The 16,886-nt window shown below is 53.3% G+C and overlaps 1 protein-coding gene across 2 annotated transcripts in view; it reads left to right on the forward strand.

The window, feature by feature from the left end:
- The window catches only part of PCSK6 (proprotein convertase subtilisin/kexin type 6), a 37,133-nt gene that overhangs the window by 15,253 nt on the left and 4,994 nt on the right, over nucleotides 1-16,886 (forward strand). Inside the window, exons 7-17 of one of the 2 annotated variants that reach the window (XM_074837595.1) lie at nucleotides 1,960-2,132; nucleotides 6,033-6,245; nucleotides 7,716-7,816; nucleotides 9,398-9,501; nucleotides 9,958-10,075; nucleotides 11,096-11,284; nucleotides 11,528-11,664; nucleotides 13,676-13,855; nucleotides 14,454-14,556; nucleotides 15,125-15,321; nucleotides 15,748-15,835. In XM_074837595.1, coding sequence (XP_074693696.1) covers nucleotides 1,960-2,132; nucleotides 6,033-6,245; nucleotides 7,716-7,816; nucleotides 9,398-9,501; nucleotides 9,958-10,075; nucleotides 11,096-11,284; nucleotides 11,528-11,664; nucleotides 13,676-13,855; nucleotides 14,454-14,556; nucleotides 15,125-15,321; nucleotides 15,748-15,835 — 1,603 coding nt within the window. Of the gene's footprint in view, nucleotides 1-1,959; nucleotides 2,133-6,032; nucleotides 6,246-7,715; nucleotides 7,817-9,397; nucleotides 9,502-9,957; nucleotides 10,076-11,095; nucleotides 11,285-11,527; nucleotides 11,665-13,675; nucleotides 13,856-14,453; nucleotides 14,557-15,124; nucleotides 15,322-15,747; nucleotides 15,836-16,886 lie in introns of those variants that run through there. The other variant, XR_012624880.1, reaches the window with a different exon arrangement.

The raw sequence follows: 16,886 nt of genomic DNA on the forward strand, positions 1-16,886 counted from the left end.
TAACGACCTATGGGTCTCATTTTAATTTGCTTCCTTTAACGAGTGCCTTGCCTTGGGGGTGTGCTGGGGAGGTGTTGAGTGAGACAAGGCACCTGGCAGAGGGCTGGGGGGCCGTGGGCTTCCCACAATGTGAACAGGCAAAGGGGAAAAATAAAGTCTGTAGCCATATCAAGTTTGGGATCGTGGAGGAAAATACGCTATAGCTGCAGTGAGAGTGATTTTAGATGGATTACGCAAATAAAGCAGCGATTAATGAGCATGAGTTGTTGGGGAAGCCTATTTGTCACACTCTGAGAGCTACCATCTAATTTTACCGGCTGCTCTTCAGCGCTCTTGCGTTGCTTTTCATTTGCTCTGGGCAAAATACATTGCTTCTCAAGAAACAAAAAGGGCTCCTGCCATTCCTCCTCCTCCTCTCCCCTCTCCTCAAGCACCCACTTTGGAGGCCGGTATTGCTCCCCGTGTGGCAAAGAGCTCATTTATTTTGCAGCATCCTTCCCCGCTCCCTCCTGCCCCCCTTTATGTAACCAGGGGGTTCCCACATCGTGAGTGGTTGTCTCTGGGCTGGCTTTAGGCTGGCTTTGGTTTGGGTTTGAGTTGGCTTTGGGCTGGTTTTGAGTTGGCTTTGGGCTGACTCCGGGTTGGCTTTGAGCTGTCTTTGGGCTGTTTTGGGCTGACTTTGAGCTAAATTTAGGTTGGTTTTGGGTTGACTTTGAGCTGACTTTGAGCTAACTTTGGGCTGACTTTGGGCTTGTTGATGAACATGCCCACATTTAGCAAGCACAGAAAACCATCTCTCGGCTGGTTTTGCTTGCGGCACTGCAACCAAGCACAACTCAGACACCAGGCTCAGTTTCTTGCCCCTTCCTACACGACAAAGAGAGGAAGTTTTTGTGAGCTGCTCTGCTCGCTCATTTTATGTTTCTAAGCTTGTTTTTGGCTGGTAGGGGACAGTGTTGAAAAGAGATATTTGAGTTGACTGGTGTCCAGAGCGCAGCTGCAGCTGTAAGGACATCTGCCTGCATTTGTTTGCTTTAAGAAAAAATACTGTGGAAGGGGAAATGCATTTTATAAATCAGACTCTCCCTGGCTGGCAAAATATGATGCTGAAATTTCCAGCATCTCTTTTCCTGCAAAGGCTGTTTCTGGGCAGCCCTTTGAGGTGCCTGGCACCCTCTGCCCTCTGTGCAGAGGGGGCAATCCAGCAGGGAAAGGGTGAGGGGGAGTGGTGGGGGTTGTAACCCTCATATTCCAGCAGTTTGATGCTGGAGATGTGCAGCTTTCCCAGTGAGAGCTGATGGGCTCTACCTGCAAACTGCTGTGGCTGGTGCCTGCTGGCATTCCCGGATGGAAGAGAGTTAGGTTATCCCAGGCGGCAGCATCATCCCACCATGGGTTGGGGTCCTGGCTCTGATTTTGGCCACGCAGACCACAGCCTGGGGCTTCTCCTGGGGCTTCTCCCCATCCCGGGCACCACTGGCATCAGTTGGGCAGTGACGGGGTTTGGGGATGGTCACAGTTGTCCCCACTCGCGGGGAGAGGCTTTGTCCCGCCAGTGTGCCCAAAGCAGGGGGGGCGTGAGTGTTCAGGAAACACCGATATCCTCCAGGTGGAGAAATGATTTAGCTAATTAATTAAAACGGGGGAAAACCAGATTTTTAGTGGGGAGATTTTGCCGCCGGGAAGTGCAGCACCGCTCCCACCGCCCAATCCTCGCTGATGGAGGGGAAGTGAATTTTAACCCCCCCCCTCCATCACTTGTCATGAAGCTGCAACACAGCAAACTTTCCAAAATAGCTCCCCAGCATCCCGCTGCCGGGCTCGTTAGCGCGTGGGGCCACGGGTTGAAGCTATTCCAGGCGCGCCTGAGCCGTGCAGTTAACAAAGCCCTTTGATTGCAATCCTCGCACTTTCATCCAAGCCATTAAGCCCTAATGTCTGATGTTTTTGTGCTTTTAGGCATTCGTATGTTAGATGGCGATGTAACAGATGTTGTTGAAGCGAAGTCGCTTGGCATCAGACCCGATTACATTGACATTTACAGCGCGAGCTGGGGGCCAGATGATGATGGGAAGACAGTTGATGGACCTGGTCTATTGGCCAAACAGGCTTTTGAGCATGGCATTAAAAAGGTGTGGATCCCGCAGCACCCAGACGCACTTGCCCTCCTCCTCCTGCCCCATGGGGAACGCGTGCCGGGGCCACAACCGGCCTGGGGTCTGGCGCGGGGACGGGCGGCTCGGCCCCCCAAGGCAATGCCGACGCTAGGGCTGGGGCGGGGACGGGGGGGGCGAATCATCTCTAATTTTTCCTAGTTTTCCCCGGCGTCCCTAAGAGCTCCAGTGGATTTTGCGGCTGAGGGCGGTGACGGCGGGAGGTGCCCGGCGATGGCGCAGCCCCGGTGGGACTCCTCGGCACGGCTGGCCCCGGCGGGAGCATCCGGCAGCGCCGGGCGCCGGGCAGAGCTCCGGCAGAGCAGTCAGGCCCCAGGTTGAGTTGCGAAGCTCTGCCGGGCTGAGAAACCCAAAGCAGTTCTTGAGGGGTTGACTTTACACCTCAAAATGTCCCCCCGGGTGCCAGTGCAGAGAGGAGCAGCCACCCCCCCCGGCATCTCCCTCCCCTCTTCTTCACCCTCCCCAGGCCCCCAGTATCCTGTCCTGGAGGCCACCATCACATTAAGCATTTCCCTGGTTTTCCACCCAGAATGAGTGGCTGTGTCGTGACTGGGGTGGGTGCTGCCACAGGGTCTGGCCATGGGGGCACAGGAAAAATTCAGATTATTGTCTCTGAAGTCCTCCAGTGAGAGGGTTCAGCTGGCATCACGCATGATTGACAGCTGTCAATCCCTGCTGGGGATGCCTTGGCCTTCTTGCGCCTCTTCTCTTTTGGGGCGCTTTTAAAAAATGACCGATATTGGCTAAACGCATCAGGCAAAAGACCTTTCTTGGCAGCTCAGCAGGCGCCACGGGTAAGTGTCGTGGCGGCTCGGGGCTCTGCAGTGGGTGTCCCCTGGGTGCTTCGGCAAAGTTGGGGTTGGGATTTTGCCACCGACAGCCCCAGGCTGGGCTTTGAACCCCCAACCCCAGCTTTGCTCCCTGCCTCCACTCCTGCCTCTGCTGCCTCTTCTTGCAGCACGCCAGGATTCGGGGCAGCCATGGGCCGGGGCGACGCAGCCTGCCTGTTATCTAAAAATAGGGTGGAGTGTTTTTCCCACTATTTACTTGATTTCCTGCCGGGGCAGTGAGCCTGCCGAGGAATCCATTGAAGTGCCGGGGAGTTCATGCCGTGTAAATACAGGCGAACAAGCTGCTTTTTAGACCTTATTTTTCCATGCGGGAGCAAATGGGCAGCAGCAGGGTACTTGCCCAGCACAGCTCCGCTGTTTCAGATACTTGTTTCTGTCTTCCAGGGGACATCAGACCCTGCCACCCCTGTCCCTGTCCCCCCACTGCCACCCGTGTTTGTGGCACCCACTATCCTGCATGCACAGCTCTTAATTGCCAACTTCTCCTTAAATAACGAGGAAAGCTGCAAGCAGATCGTTAGCCACCACCTTTAGCCCAAGCAAACAGCTGTAACCGAGTTATAAATCCTTAAAATTGAGTTTTTAATGGAAACATTAAAATAACCTTTATCTATTAGTGATAGGACTGCGTTGGGGTAATTTATCATCTTCTTTCTCGCTCTTCCAGCCACACCTTATTAGTTCCCGAGCTAACGAGGGGATATTTATCCTGGGCTTTCATGGAGTACTGTTGGGCAAACACCCAAGCCCTGGCAACACTGCAGAAGTGGGGAGATGCTGTGCATCCCGCATCCCACTGATGCACTGCGGGGGGTGAGCAGGATCATCCCCAGCATTGGCCAGGGAGGGATTTTCTGGTTTAAATGATGCCTGGATCCAGATTTTATAGTGGCCAGGAGCCCCTTGCTGGGACGGCGTTGGTTTAGGAGGATGGCAAATGAAGAAGTTGGGTGTTTGGGGTCTGCTTGTGGAAATCTTGGTAGTTGCTTGTTTGAGAGCAAAGGAAAAGAATGTTTTTTTTCCAATCTGAAGGAGTTGCAATACGTGGTGAGCTCTCACTGCCAGGAAACGTTGTCAGGTGTTAGATGTGCATTGCTGTAGTGTCATTTATGTGCCTGTTCATGTCTTCGTGCAGACATGCTGGCTCCGAACCCACTTGCCTCCAGCACAGCCCTGCCCAGGCATCCTGGGGACATGGGTTTGGACCAGGACTGAGCAGCCTTTCTCAGCACCCACAGCTGCAGTGCTCAGGGTGCGGGATGCAGGGGAGGTCTGGGCCCCTTGTCTGCTGATCCCAGTTGAAATCTTTGCTACGTCTCCACACGCCTTTGGCAATCGGTGCCTGGTTTTACTCCTCTGATTAGTGATTTAGGAAAGCCTGGGTTGCATGCAGCAGGGCTGGTCCTTGGAGATGGGTGGATTTTTGTGTTGGAGAGCTGAATGATCACTGCATGTGCCGAGCACATGGGCTGGGATGCTGCTGCCTTGGAGATCCAGGAAACCCTGGAAAGCAGGACTGGAGGTGCCAGTAGCAGACTTGGGCTGGCAAGCTGGGTTGAGCTCTCCGTGACGTGGGGCAGGGCAATAATTCCCTTTGCAATTACGCTTTTTCTTGCAGAGCTCCAGACAGGTCTATTAAATCTTTGCTAGGGAAATACCCACCCAGTTTGGCTGGGAGGCAGCCCAGATAATGAAAACTTTCATAAAGTAAGGAAAGAGCCTGACTTAGCCTGTGTATCCAGAGGCAGGGTCAGCTCAGAGAGCCTCTGCTCCAGGAGGAGGGCGAGACAGGTAATAAACCATCCCTCTCCCCCCAGTGCTTAAAACCCACAATAAATCCCAGTGAATTCCTCTGGAGCAAAGCTGCTTTTTTTTTATTATTATTATTATGATTATTATGATTATTATTTTTTGTGGAGGAAGCCACTGCAGAGCAGTGGGAGGGAGGTAAACACCAGATCTGCCCAGGCTAGCGCCGAAATCTCTCCGTGGCAGGAGTAGCCGTGGGGAGGATGGGGCTGCTCCACTGCCGCCATGTGCTTCCATCGCCTGCCAAGCCCGGCAGCACGCCGCCCTCCCCGGAGAGCCCTGCCTTACAGGGCAGGGAAGTGAACCAGCCACTTCATTTCCTGCCCTGAACCCCCTTGGGTCACTAAAAATCCTTCCTTGGGACTGCAGCACCCTGTTTGTAAACCCCCACGGGGCTGGGTGATTCCTGGGGGTGCAAACCCTGGCAGTGATTTGGATGGAGATGTTCACCCCCACGCCGTCGGCTTTGTTAGGGGCCCCTTGGCACCGTGGCCGCTGCTGCCAGGCGGGATTTTCCCCCAGCTCCGGGGAGGTCCGGGTGGCTGGCACACCCCTCCCGCCCCCCCAATTCCTGGTGGGCTCCCGCAGCTGTACCCAGTGGGGACGGCTCCATCAGATGTTCCTGCCAAGCAATGGGGAGGGAAGAAAAGGCCAGGATTAAAAAATAAAAAACAAACAAAAGGAACCTGAAAGATAGGCCGAGGGAAGGTTTCTGGTGATTTGGGTGGGTTTGTGACAGGCTTTGCTGGCTCAAGGCGATGGAGACATGGGTTTCGGGGGGTTCCCTGTCGGCTCCTCCCACAGAGCTATCCCTGCACCCCAGAAAGCACCATGCCAGGTGTTACCGCCTGGTCCAGGGGCTCTGAGCACACCAGATGTTTTCTCCCAGGAGAGCCCGTGGTAGATGCCAAAATCCCCCTCGCCGGAGGGTCTCCCATCCTCACAGGCAGTCGCTACCTGTAAAACTGGGGCTGGCTGAGCTGAGGGGCATGTTTGCAGGGGCTGATCCAGGGGCTTAGCACTGGGCAGGATGGGACCCGTCCTTCCACCCTAACCAAACACTATGTCCAGATGGAAAAATCAGGATAACTGACAGCATCCCAGTGCTGGGGAGGACTGCCCCCTCCTCCCCGTGCTGAGATGGCCTCTCACCCAGGACAAACCCCTCCTCTCACCCCCGTCCCCTCTCTGCCCACAGGGCCGCAGGGGTTTGGGGTCCATTTTTGTCTGGGCGTCGGGGAACGGCGGCAGAGAGGGCGACTACTGCTCCTGCGACGGCTACACCAACAGCATCTACACCATCTCCATCAGTAGCACCACCGAGAACGGCTACAAGCCCTGGTACCTGGAGGAGTGTGCCTCCACCCTCGCCACCACCTACAGCAGCGGGGCTTTTTACGAGCGGAAAATAGTAAGTTTTATCCCGATGTTGAGTGGGGCATCATCCCCTGGATGTTTTCTGCGTGGCTGGTCTGGATGGTGGCTCGGTTGTAAGAGCTGGGCTTTGCCCTTAGCCCTGCAGTGGGTTTTGCTCATGCTTTTTTAAGGTAGGGCCAAAATTGCTCTGGTCCTGGGAAGAGCTCAGGGATGTGGTGTTTTCCCTGATAAATGGCTGAAAGGGCTGGGGGTTTGCAAAAATACTGTTGCAAATGTTTACCTGTCCCACAAAGTGCCTGCTTGCTGTCCTGTGCTTATAAAAAGGGAATTTTGAGGATTTTTAACATAAAGACAGAGAAAAAAGAGGAAGGATGGAGGTGTTTGGCAGGGATGTGACAACCCCAAGTGGGGAGCAGAGACTTTTCGGAGCCCAGGAATTGCCTGAACACGTGAGCACGTGTGGAGCAGTCTGGTTTTCCCTGCTGCCCAGGCTATATTTGCCCTGTCCCAACAAGTGCTGTAGTCTTGTGACAGCAAAGCATTTCATTACCAACATCCCTGTGCATCATTCGAACCTCGGGCCGTAAAATATCACCCACTGGCAGGTGCTTTACCCGAGCTAGGAGGGAGTTTTCCACACAAATTAATTTTTAGACAAAAAATGTGGGTTTTTTACAAGGTGGGTTTTTTTTTTTTTTATTCAGGACTGATTTGTTTGGCCCCTAAAAGATTAATTTCCAGCCAGAAAACAGAATCCAAGTGCCATTTCTATGGCACTCAAGAGTGTTTGCATGGCTGAGGCCAGCACCAGTCCAGTGCTGCTGGAGCATTGCTGGGCAAAAAATCAGCTTCCAGGGGCACTTTGGGGAGAAAGTGGGTGGCACGTGTTCCTCCTGCTAAAAAAATCACAAGATTAGCTCAAAATCCAGGAGCCTTTTAAAAATGTAACCAACTGAGCATCTCTTTGCCTACCTCCTTTCCTTGAGCTTTTAGTACCCAAGCATCATGCTCTGCCCTGAAACAAAAAAGCTGGAAATGGCTTTTTTAGATTTTTTTTTTTTTTTCCCATGCAAATGTAAATTCTTGCCTGATGCCAGGAGCTGGAGCTTTTAAGGAAAGCTTTTAACATGGCATAGCTCAACATGCACCCATGGGTATATATCCATGCCAGCCCTACCCTGCTCACACCACTCCATCCACAGCTTTTTCTCCAGCTGACTCACAGCAAAACTGACTTTTTTTTACGCTTTCAAATAGTTTTTGCAGCTTTGAGCAAAAGAAAATGTAAGCAGGAGTGTTTTCTAATGTTCCAAATGTATCTGCAGCCCATTTTGGGGGACTCTGGGCACCCCAATTGCATGGGAGTTGTGGCAGGGGTTGGGTACCTGCAGGCTCTGCTCCCCACTGGCAGCACCCCAAGTGAACCTGGGGTGCTCGATGTGGGGTAACACCCACGCTGGGAGCATCTCCGGCTGCATGGGGGCTGCAGCTCCTCTCTCCGCAGGTCACCACGGACCTCCGGCACCGCTGCACGGATGGCCACACTGGCACCTCCGTGTCCGCCCCCATGGTTGCAGGCATCATCGCCTTGGCTTTGGAGGCAAAGTAAGTGTAACCTCACCGCTGGCTTGCAGGGGAAATGTTCCCACATTTAGTACCTGGTGAGCAAAACCAGAAAGAAAAAAGGTGGGTATTTTTCCTCTGGAGCAACTCAAAATAGGGTAAAGTTATTCTAAATTGCTCCTTTTTTGGCAAGGTTTGACACAGCGTTGTTATTTTGCATCTAATCTTCCTGCAGGTGTTTTATTGATCTAATTCTTCACTTGTTGCCATCTGTTGAAAAGTTGGGGTTGGTGAGATAAGTCAGGCTTTTCATTTGGTGCATTGAAACCACTGGCAGCCGGCTCCAACAGGAGTTTTATAAATACTTCCTGGAAAAATAATGTCAGAAAACATCACAGAAAATGGAAAATGTCTGTAGAAGTGATGGTTTTAAGCGAGTGTTTCATTTCTGGGGGAAAAGGACTACTTTTGCATAATGTCAAAAACCCACACATCGGTACTGGCAGCGACACGCTCCCTGGTTCAAATGAGCTGGTCTTTGCCTCTTGTCCCATCCTGGTCCCATCACAGACCCAGCCCAGGAGCAGCCCTGCACGGGACCAGTTTGGGCATCCCCAGATACTCCCCCTCCATGAAGCATCTTCTCATGTGCTTCTCACTTTTATTATTTTTATGGGGTGAAAATAAAAATAAGGCTGCAAATAAGCCACAGGGCAGCGCTGCGCTTGCATCCATGGATGGCGATCACAGTGTCGGCTCCAGTCCCTCTCCTCTGGTTTAATCCCAGCGCCTGGGTTGGGTGAGCATGTTTCCGGAGATGCCATTTTCATTACAAATATATTATGAGCTTTAGATGTAATTTTTGAATTGTTTAGCTGAGGCATAAAATGCAACATTAAGTACCAGAGCTTGGTGCTCAGGCACTCCATTATGATGGGAAGGAATAAATTGAATTTCTTTTCTTAAATGTTGCTTGAGAGCAATATAAATCCCAGCTTGAGATGCTGAAGAACCAACTGTAAGAAAAGCGTGGAAAATTCTTCAGCAATATCCCTGGGCTGGGGTCTTGGAGGGGGCACAAAAGCACACAGTGCTCAGTGTCCAGCACCCTGAACACAAACCTCATGCAAACCCAGGCTAGGGAACAGTTTGGAAACACTTTGGGTTTCATTTTTCTGTTAAATGAACAACCCAGGTTTTTTCCCAGAAATCTTTGCTGTTAGTCCAATAAAGGGAAGGTTTGCTCAGCATTGTATATCAGTGAGCTGCTGAGCCCAGTACCCTGCCTCAGGATGTGCTTTGTTCCTGATCTCCTACAAGAAAATGGGGAAAACCTTCCTGATTTACTCCAGTTATACCCCGCGGCATGAGAGCTAAATACCCTTGGCCAGGAATGCTGCAATGCCCATGGACACGTGGCATCCCTCCCTGGGGCACCCCCCTCTGTCTCGGCACCCCAGGTGATGGCCAACCTCCAGGGCATCAGCATTTAAATCATCGATTCATGCTGGTTTGGAGCAGGAAAGAGGTTTGGGGTCTTTTTTTAACCAATTGGATGTCCCCGCTGCTTCTGGGAAGACTGGGAGCAGCAGAGCCATCCCCATGAGCCACGTTTTCTTGCAGCCCCCTGCTCACCTGGAGGGATGTCCAGCATCTGCTGGTCAAAACCTCACGGCCAGTGCACCTGCGAGCGGCCGACTGGAAGACCAATGGTGCAGGGCATAAAGGTGAGGGGCCGCAGGGGCGGAGGCAGTGTGGTGAAAATGACCATGAAAGGAAAATAAAGGTCACCAGAGCTTCTCTGATTGAAGTGTTCATCCTGGATGTCCTCTCTCAGCTGTCTTGGGTGCTCCTACTATCAGGCTGTTGAGCGGAGGGAGGAGAGGGCCATAATTTTGTGGGATGCTTGGAAGCCTTGCTTGGTGGAGGCTCTCCTGAGCTGCAACATTGACTGCTCCCATTTCTGTGGGCTGCTCCCATCAATAGGTTTTCCATGGTGCCAACATAGATTTGGGGTATAACTTGGGCAGGAGGATGATCTCCATGTGTCGGAGCACCTTGTATCCAACAGGATCAACTCCATGCCTTCCTTAATGGGCGGAGGATGCTCCACCAAGCTCCAAGGAGGAGCTGCTGGCCCCTGCTTGAAAGGCAGTGGGTTTCTGAGTCTTCTCTCTTTCCAGTTAGCCATCTATATGGCTTTGGTCTGGTGGATGCAGACGCTATTGTGGTGGAAGCCAAGAAGTGGAAGGCAGTCCCTCCCCAGCACGTCTGCGTGGGAAGCCTGGACAGGGTGCCCAAGTGAGTGTCGTGGGGCGCGGGGGCTCTCCCAGGGCATGCAGCTACTTGGAAGGAGTTTTGGTGGAGCCAGCTCTTGTGATGCAAAGGCTCAGCTGTTGTCCCAGCATTTGGAAAGGGAAACTGGGAGTCGGGGTGGCTGGGACAAGCCCCATGTGCAGGCGAGGTGATGTTTATCAATTTTATGGTCAGAGCGACCCTCACCATTGCCCCGAGGACTGTTTATTGCCCCAGAAGTGCCCATGCAGATTCTGTGCCTATGGCTCAGCTCAGAGTGGGTCCCGTGGGGGCTCTCTGGGACCAGCTTTGACAGCGGGTGATTTATTTTTGCCCTTTCTGTGCTTTTGCTTCCCAGGCGGGTGATCAGCAGGGAATTTTTGAGGGCTGATGGTGAGAGACCAAAACCAACTGGCCCGCTGGGTCCTACATTAGCGGTGACTTGTTGGGCTCTCCTCCCTCTTCTACCAAACACCTCGTCTTGATGGAAGACACCAAAAGCTGGTGCTTTGTTGCAGGGGTTCCCAAATTTCCAGTGCTTGGGGTCGCTTTGATTTCAAGTTCAAACCAGCTTAGGTTCACATCGCATCCTTAGTAGGTCTGTCCTTGCTAGTTTAAAAGGTGGGATCAGGGATCTGACCAAATGGACCCTCCTGATTTACCACTGCCTGGCTGTAGAGCAAGTTGAGTCGTTCATCAGAAAAGCAGTTCCTTTGGAAAGACTGGTGTATGCAAAGCAGGAATGAATTTGGAGCCAAGTGTGTTCATGAAACTATTTATCTGATACAGACGCTAATTACAACCCAAAGAGGAGCGTTGTGCTGATAATTATAATAAAGCAGCGCCCATGCAGCCCATAAGGCATAGATCTTAGAGGCAGTTCAAACCCATCTCGTTACCATCAAGCAATTCAGCAAATTCCCGTGCTAGGACACTGTGTTGCAATGGCGGAGGATAATTTTTGCTGTGAAGCAGTAGGAGACCAGGTTCAAATATAACTGGCGATGCTCTGCCCATCCCTGGCAGGTACATCCGTGCGGATCACGTGCTGCGTGCCAGCACCCTCAGCAGTGCCTGCGCCGATCACCGCGACCAACACGTGGTCTACCTGGAGCACGTCGTGGTGCGGCTCAGCATCTCGCACCCGCGCCGGGGCGACCTCCAGATCAGCCTCATCTCTCCAAAAGGGACCAGGTCACAGCTCCTTGCCAGGAGGTAAGAGCAGCCTGAGCCAGCATGCATCTGGGCTGCGCAGTAATCCTCGTTTAGGGGGTTGCTGCAAGTTTTCTCAGTTTTTTTGGGAAGGCCGGGGGCATGCTTGGTCTCAGCTGCAGGAGGGCTCTGTGCAAGGGTGGGTGCATGCAAGGATCCCTAAAATCCTTAATTACCTATCTACCTTTTTCAATTAAATAAGACATTCAAAGTCACACTTCTTGATGCATGGCCTTACTGTTGCAGGGTGTTCGACCACTCCAATGAGGGGTTCAAGGGCTGGGAGTTTATGACCGTCCACTGCTGGGGGGAGCGGGCGGCGGGGGAGTGGACCCTGGAGATCCATGACACGCCATCCCAAGTGCGCAACCCCGCGGTGCAAGGTAAGGGTCCCCTAGCACCCCCGTCCCCCAGTGCCTGCAGGTCCTCCTCTCCCCCAAAGCTCTTTGCAGGCTCCTTCGCTTGGCCGTAACATTTGCTGCGAGTTTTACGTTCCTCAACAAAACTGTATTGCCCAAACTTTTCAAAATGGGAATAAAAGTTGAGCCCTGAGCACAGGAGGCTGCCGGTCTGGCTGAGCCGGGAGCGGGTTTTCTCCCACCAACAAACTCATTGCAACTGAGAGCCAGGTTTCCAAAATTAAACCGTAATGAGTCAAAATGAGGAAACCCGAGAGCTGTAATTGTTGTTTGTTTGTTTTGCTTCGCTGCTGGGACATCTGGCGCGTGGGCTGGTTGTGCAACGGCGCAAGGGGATGATGCCCCTCGGGCTGCGGACGGATGGACATCCTCCCCGGGCTGCCACCATGCTGGCAGGGGGTGGCTGGCCTCAGCCTGGCCCCCTGCGTGTCCCCAACCCTGCTGTGTCCCCCCCCTCCCTGGCTTGGCCGCCTGTTCCCTGACCCCTTCCCGACAAAGGAGCCGGGCTGACGGGATCCGGCCTCACTGGGAAGGGGCAGCCGCCTCACCGGCTGATGGCAGCGGGGCATGAAGCTCCCTGCCTGGGGCTGGCGTGCATTGTGGGGGTGTTAAAATCCACACGCTCATTGATAGGAAGCCAGGAGTATATTAAAAACCTCTCCCACGCGACTTTCTGGCGGGAGGCACACGTGGGGGTTCATTGTGCAGAAAGTGTTTCTGTTTGCTGCCTTCACCGAAAATCTTTTGAACTCGGAGAGCAGCGGCGAAGCGCCCACGGACCTGCTTTTTCCCCTGTATTTACAGTTTGTGGCGGGTGTTTCTGAGCCCCTCGCAGGCGTCAGGGCTTGGCTTTACCTGACTTTGCAAAACTAAATGAAAACGGGTGCGTTAAGTCATCGCCCTCAAAGGGTCTGCGCTGGGTTTGAAGGAGAGAGGGCAAAGCAGGAGGAAAAAGAGGGACAGTGCTCCCAGCCCATGGCAGAAACAGGTATTAAATGTTAATTTAAGACCATTAGATTAAACCAGTTAAATAGGTTAATTGAATACCAATTAAATACTATGGGTGTCCTGTCACTGGCCCTGCTGCATCCCCAACGTCAGCCCCTTGCAGCCCAGGCTTTCCTTGCATGGGACATTTTAGATTTAAAGCAAATTTAATTCTTTTGCCAGAGACGCGTGGATGAACTCTTCCCCAGGTGATGCCACCCGAGCTCGCCCCTTTGCAGGCTCTGCACTGGTGCTGCTCGCTTGCAGTAGTTGGGTCCTCTCAGCCCTTTCGGAGAGCCAAGGGATTTGGGTGTTAGAAATTTTAAGCCCTTCCTGGAAATGCAGGCATTAGTAGTTAAGGCTGAGCGTGCCGCAGGCATGAAGCAACTTGTGTTGATAGAGAATTGAAAGAAAACAGCGCTGGAAAGAAGAAGCTGAGTGTTTTGGACCCCCCTCCCCAAAGCAGTGTGGGTTGCGGAGGACCCCGGTGTGAGTGTAAGGCTGTGGGGGGTCCCCAGCCCCCGAGTGCAGCTCAGGCTCTGGTGGCTCCTGCAGTGTTTCAGGGGACACCAAGCTCAGACCTCTGACATGTCAGATAGGGGGATGGCTGGAACAACAGCAGCAAGAAATAATCCAGTGTGTGCCAGGCGGCTTTTATCAGACAGAAATAATCCTCCATTATGGAGCTTTTAAAGTTAATGGTTCTCTCCGCATATTGGGCATGAAGGCTATGGTGATGCTGTGGTTCATCAGACGAGTTATAGAATAAAAAATCCCTTGTAGATGTTTAAACGGCTGCATTTGTGCAGGCTGGCAGCTCAGGGACTCATGAACATTTCTGGGTGTTTGTTGTTTGCTGCTGCATTGCTGAGCCAGTGGAGAAGCCCTGACAGTCTGGTCCATCCTCCTCCTGCTTCTCCCAAAGCCGGGTCCCCCAGGGAGGAGCAGGATGGGGAGCAGCGTGGATGATGTTGTGCCTACTCCACAGGGAAGCTGAAGGAGTGGAGCCTCCTCTTCTACGGGACGGCTGAGCACCCCTACACCACGCTGGGCAGCCCCCAGTCCCGCGGGAGGACACTGGAGGTGCTGACATCGGAGATGGAGCCGTCGAGAGCTGCCTTCCTGCAGAGCCAGGTGGAGGTGGTGGAGGAGGATGAGGAGTATGCGGGTAAGCACCGGCTGAGCTGCTGTGTTGTCCACCCCAAAGTACCCAGGAAAATGCAAACCCAGATAAACTGAGGGAGCCACGAGGCCTGATCCTGCCCAGGGCTGAAGCAGCCTGGGAGGAGCAGTGCCTGTGGCCAGCATGGGGCAGCAGGACGGTGAAATTAGAAGGTAGCAGAACGCCCCGTCCCAGTGCTCCCGCCACAAATTGGTGGTGCAGCTGTCTGAGGAGTAAAAAAAGCTCCTCTTCCCACCTTCTGCCCCAGCACAAGCATGGGTGGGTGTCCCTGCCGGTCCCTGAGGAGCGGGTCTGGCCCCTCTTTCGAAGTTGCTCCTGCACCAGGGTGTTCGGCCGGAGAATGGTTGGGTGGGATTCGTGCCAGGGAGGATGAGCTGGAGGAGAGGCGAGCACCCAGAGCCATGCAGCTCCACAGGATAGATAGGATAAGATATAGAATAGATATAGGATAAGATAAGTGGAGGGTCTCCAACCCCTTCTCTGTATCTGTCAGTCCGGGGAGGGTGTGCTCAGACCATCCTGGCAGTGGGGTCTGGGGGAGGCTCAGCCTCTTCCCCCGCTGAGCCTGTCTCTTCCTCCTCAGGTCCGTGTCACCCCGAGTGCGGCGACCAGGGCTGTGATGGCCCCAATGCCGACCAGTGCTTGAACTGCATCCACTACAGCCTGGGCAGCATGAAAACCGGCAGGTGAGGGGTGGTGGGGTGTCCCCACGGCGTCCCCGGGTGCTGGCAGCACCTTTGCCCAGGGCTGGCACTGTGGCATGGGTTGTAGATGTTTGCACAGAGGAAGAAGCATATGAGAGAGAAAATGGAGGGAGGAGGCAGCGTGGGGATCCCTGGACTAGGGTATGATGGTGTGGGGGACACAGAGCTGGAGAGCCCTGAAAGGCCTTGGCTGGGGAAGAAGCACTGGCTCCACCGGCTGGGGTCACCCATGCCCAAGGAACAGCTGGCTGAGGTGCCAAATCACTTCTAAAATTGGGGTTCCTACTCCTCAATCTCTTGGGCTGGCATGGGGAAAGTTTACCCACCGTTTGAGGCTGCTGTCCAAGAGAGTCCCCAGCTCCTTATTACAGAGCCACGACATTCAAGACACCCTAAATCTTAAGAATAAGAAGGAAATGAACCCAAATCACTATCAAGGCTGGGGGACGCCCCGAACACTGCAGGCAAGGGGGTGGTGGCAGATGCCTGACTGCCGGGAGGTGGCTGGCTGTTGTCACCAAAGCCCGGGTGCTCTCGGTTCCTTCCCCAGGATGTGCGTGAGCTCATGCCCCGCGGGGTTTTTCGGCGACAAAGGTGCCCGGAGGTGCCGCCGGTGCTACAAGGGCTGTGAGCGCTGCGTCGGGAGGGGACCGACCCAGTGCACGGCGTGCAAGCGGAGCCTCTACCACCACCAGGAGATGAGCACCTGCGTGGTGCTGTGTCCGCCTGGGTTTTACGCCGAGGAACGTAAGGATATTTATCAGCAAGCTGTAGTATGAGCATATGCAGGGGTTGCTTCTATTTTACGCAGGTGGAGAAAACACCTTGATTTTTGAATATTGGCTTTGAATTCCCCCCCTCAACCCTCTTTGCACAGTGAAGGGAGGAAGAAAACCTTTGGGTGTTCAGAGGGTGGTGCAAAGCAGAGGCTCTCAACTCAGCTCTTAATTAGAAGACTAATTAATGATCCTAGCTGCTTACAAAGCATATTTCTTCTTAGCAAGCAATGACAGATAAGGTCATCTGCACTAGCAGGGACCCGTCGGGGTGGGGGACGTGCCTCTCCTCCCCTGGGAGCTTGTGCTGGGGTGCAGTGGGACTCTGCGGCTCCAATGGCACTTGCAAATCACTGTCCGGATTTTATTGTCCCTGCCTCGCTTTGTTTTTTGAAAGGTCAGAAACGCTGTCTGAAATGTCATCAAAGCTGTAAAAAATGTGTCGGCGAAGCAGACAAATGTACTGCATGCAAAGATGGATTCAGGTAAAACACCAACACGGGAGGAGTTTATACCTGCAGCATTGGTACCTGTGGTTTAAAATTGGGAAAATTGATGGGAAATTAGAGAGTGAATTAGTTAAAGACCCAAGATCCTGTGGCGTGGAGCTGGGAATTTAAAGGTGGTGCTTTGAGTCCCTTTCTTAGCTGAAAAGCATGATTTAAATTTAATTTCCTTTTCTCCAGCTCTTTCTGGGGTGGTGGGTAGGTGCTGTGCTGCAGGCTCAGAAGTGCTCATCCAAATTTGGTGACCTGTGAGCAGAGCAGCTCCCGGCATCACAGCTTCTCAAATGGGGGGGAAAAAGCAATGAAAACATTTACAGTGCACGTTGCAAAGCGCATGTTTCCTCCCGGGTCTCAGGCAGCTCCATTAGAGCTGTCCCAGCCAAACAGGTCGCTTGGGTTTGCTCACCTGGCAGAGCCAGTGCTGGGCTCAGCTGCTCCAGGCAGGGTGAAAATGCTCCCCGCAAGTGCAGAAACCCTTCTCTCAGCTTCATCCATGCAGGAAAATTTTATCCGATGTGCCTGTCGAGTGGGGCTAGCATAGGATAGTGGTTTTCCAGCAATGCAGGTGCAGGCGGGGCAGCCTCAGCCCCACGAGGAGCACCAGGTGCCCTTGCTGCTGGCCCCACGGCTCCTGTGGGATGCAGAGCCCAGCCACAGGGGCGAGCAGCATCAGCACTAGGGAGAAACTGTTTTCCATCCCCAAGCTCACATGGAATTACAATCCCATAGCGCTTTGCTTTGCTCAGGGGCTGTACGCGGGCCAAAGCCACAGTGTAGCAGCGGGGCGCTCTCAGACAAGGAAATTGCCACTGCCAAAAAATTATCTACTCCCTCAGAAAAGCAAAAGTGGAGGCACTTGTCAGACATAATCCGCACGGCGCTTGCTTTTTATTGTCCAATATCCTTTTAAGCCGGGACTTCAAATCATCCCTGCCATGGAGAAGCAGCACCGGCCCAGCCGCGGCACTGAACCAATTTCCTTTTATTCCAGCGAGCCTCATGGTGCAAAAGGTCTTTGGGAGAGCCTGGC

This window comes from Strix aluco, chromosome 12 (genome assembly GCF_031877795.1).
Source record: "Strix aluco isolate bStrAlu1 chromosome 12, bStrAlu1.hap1, whole genome shotgun sequence".
Lineage (NCBI taxonomy): Eukaryota > Metazoa > Chordata > Aves > Strigiformes > Strigidae > Strix > Strix aluco.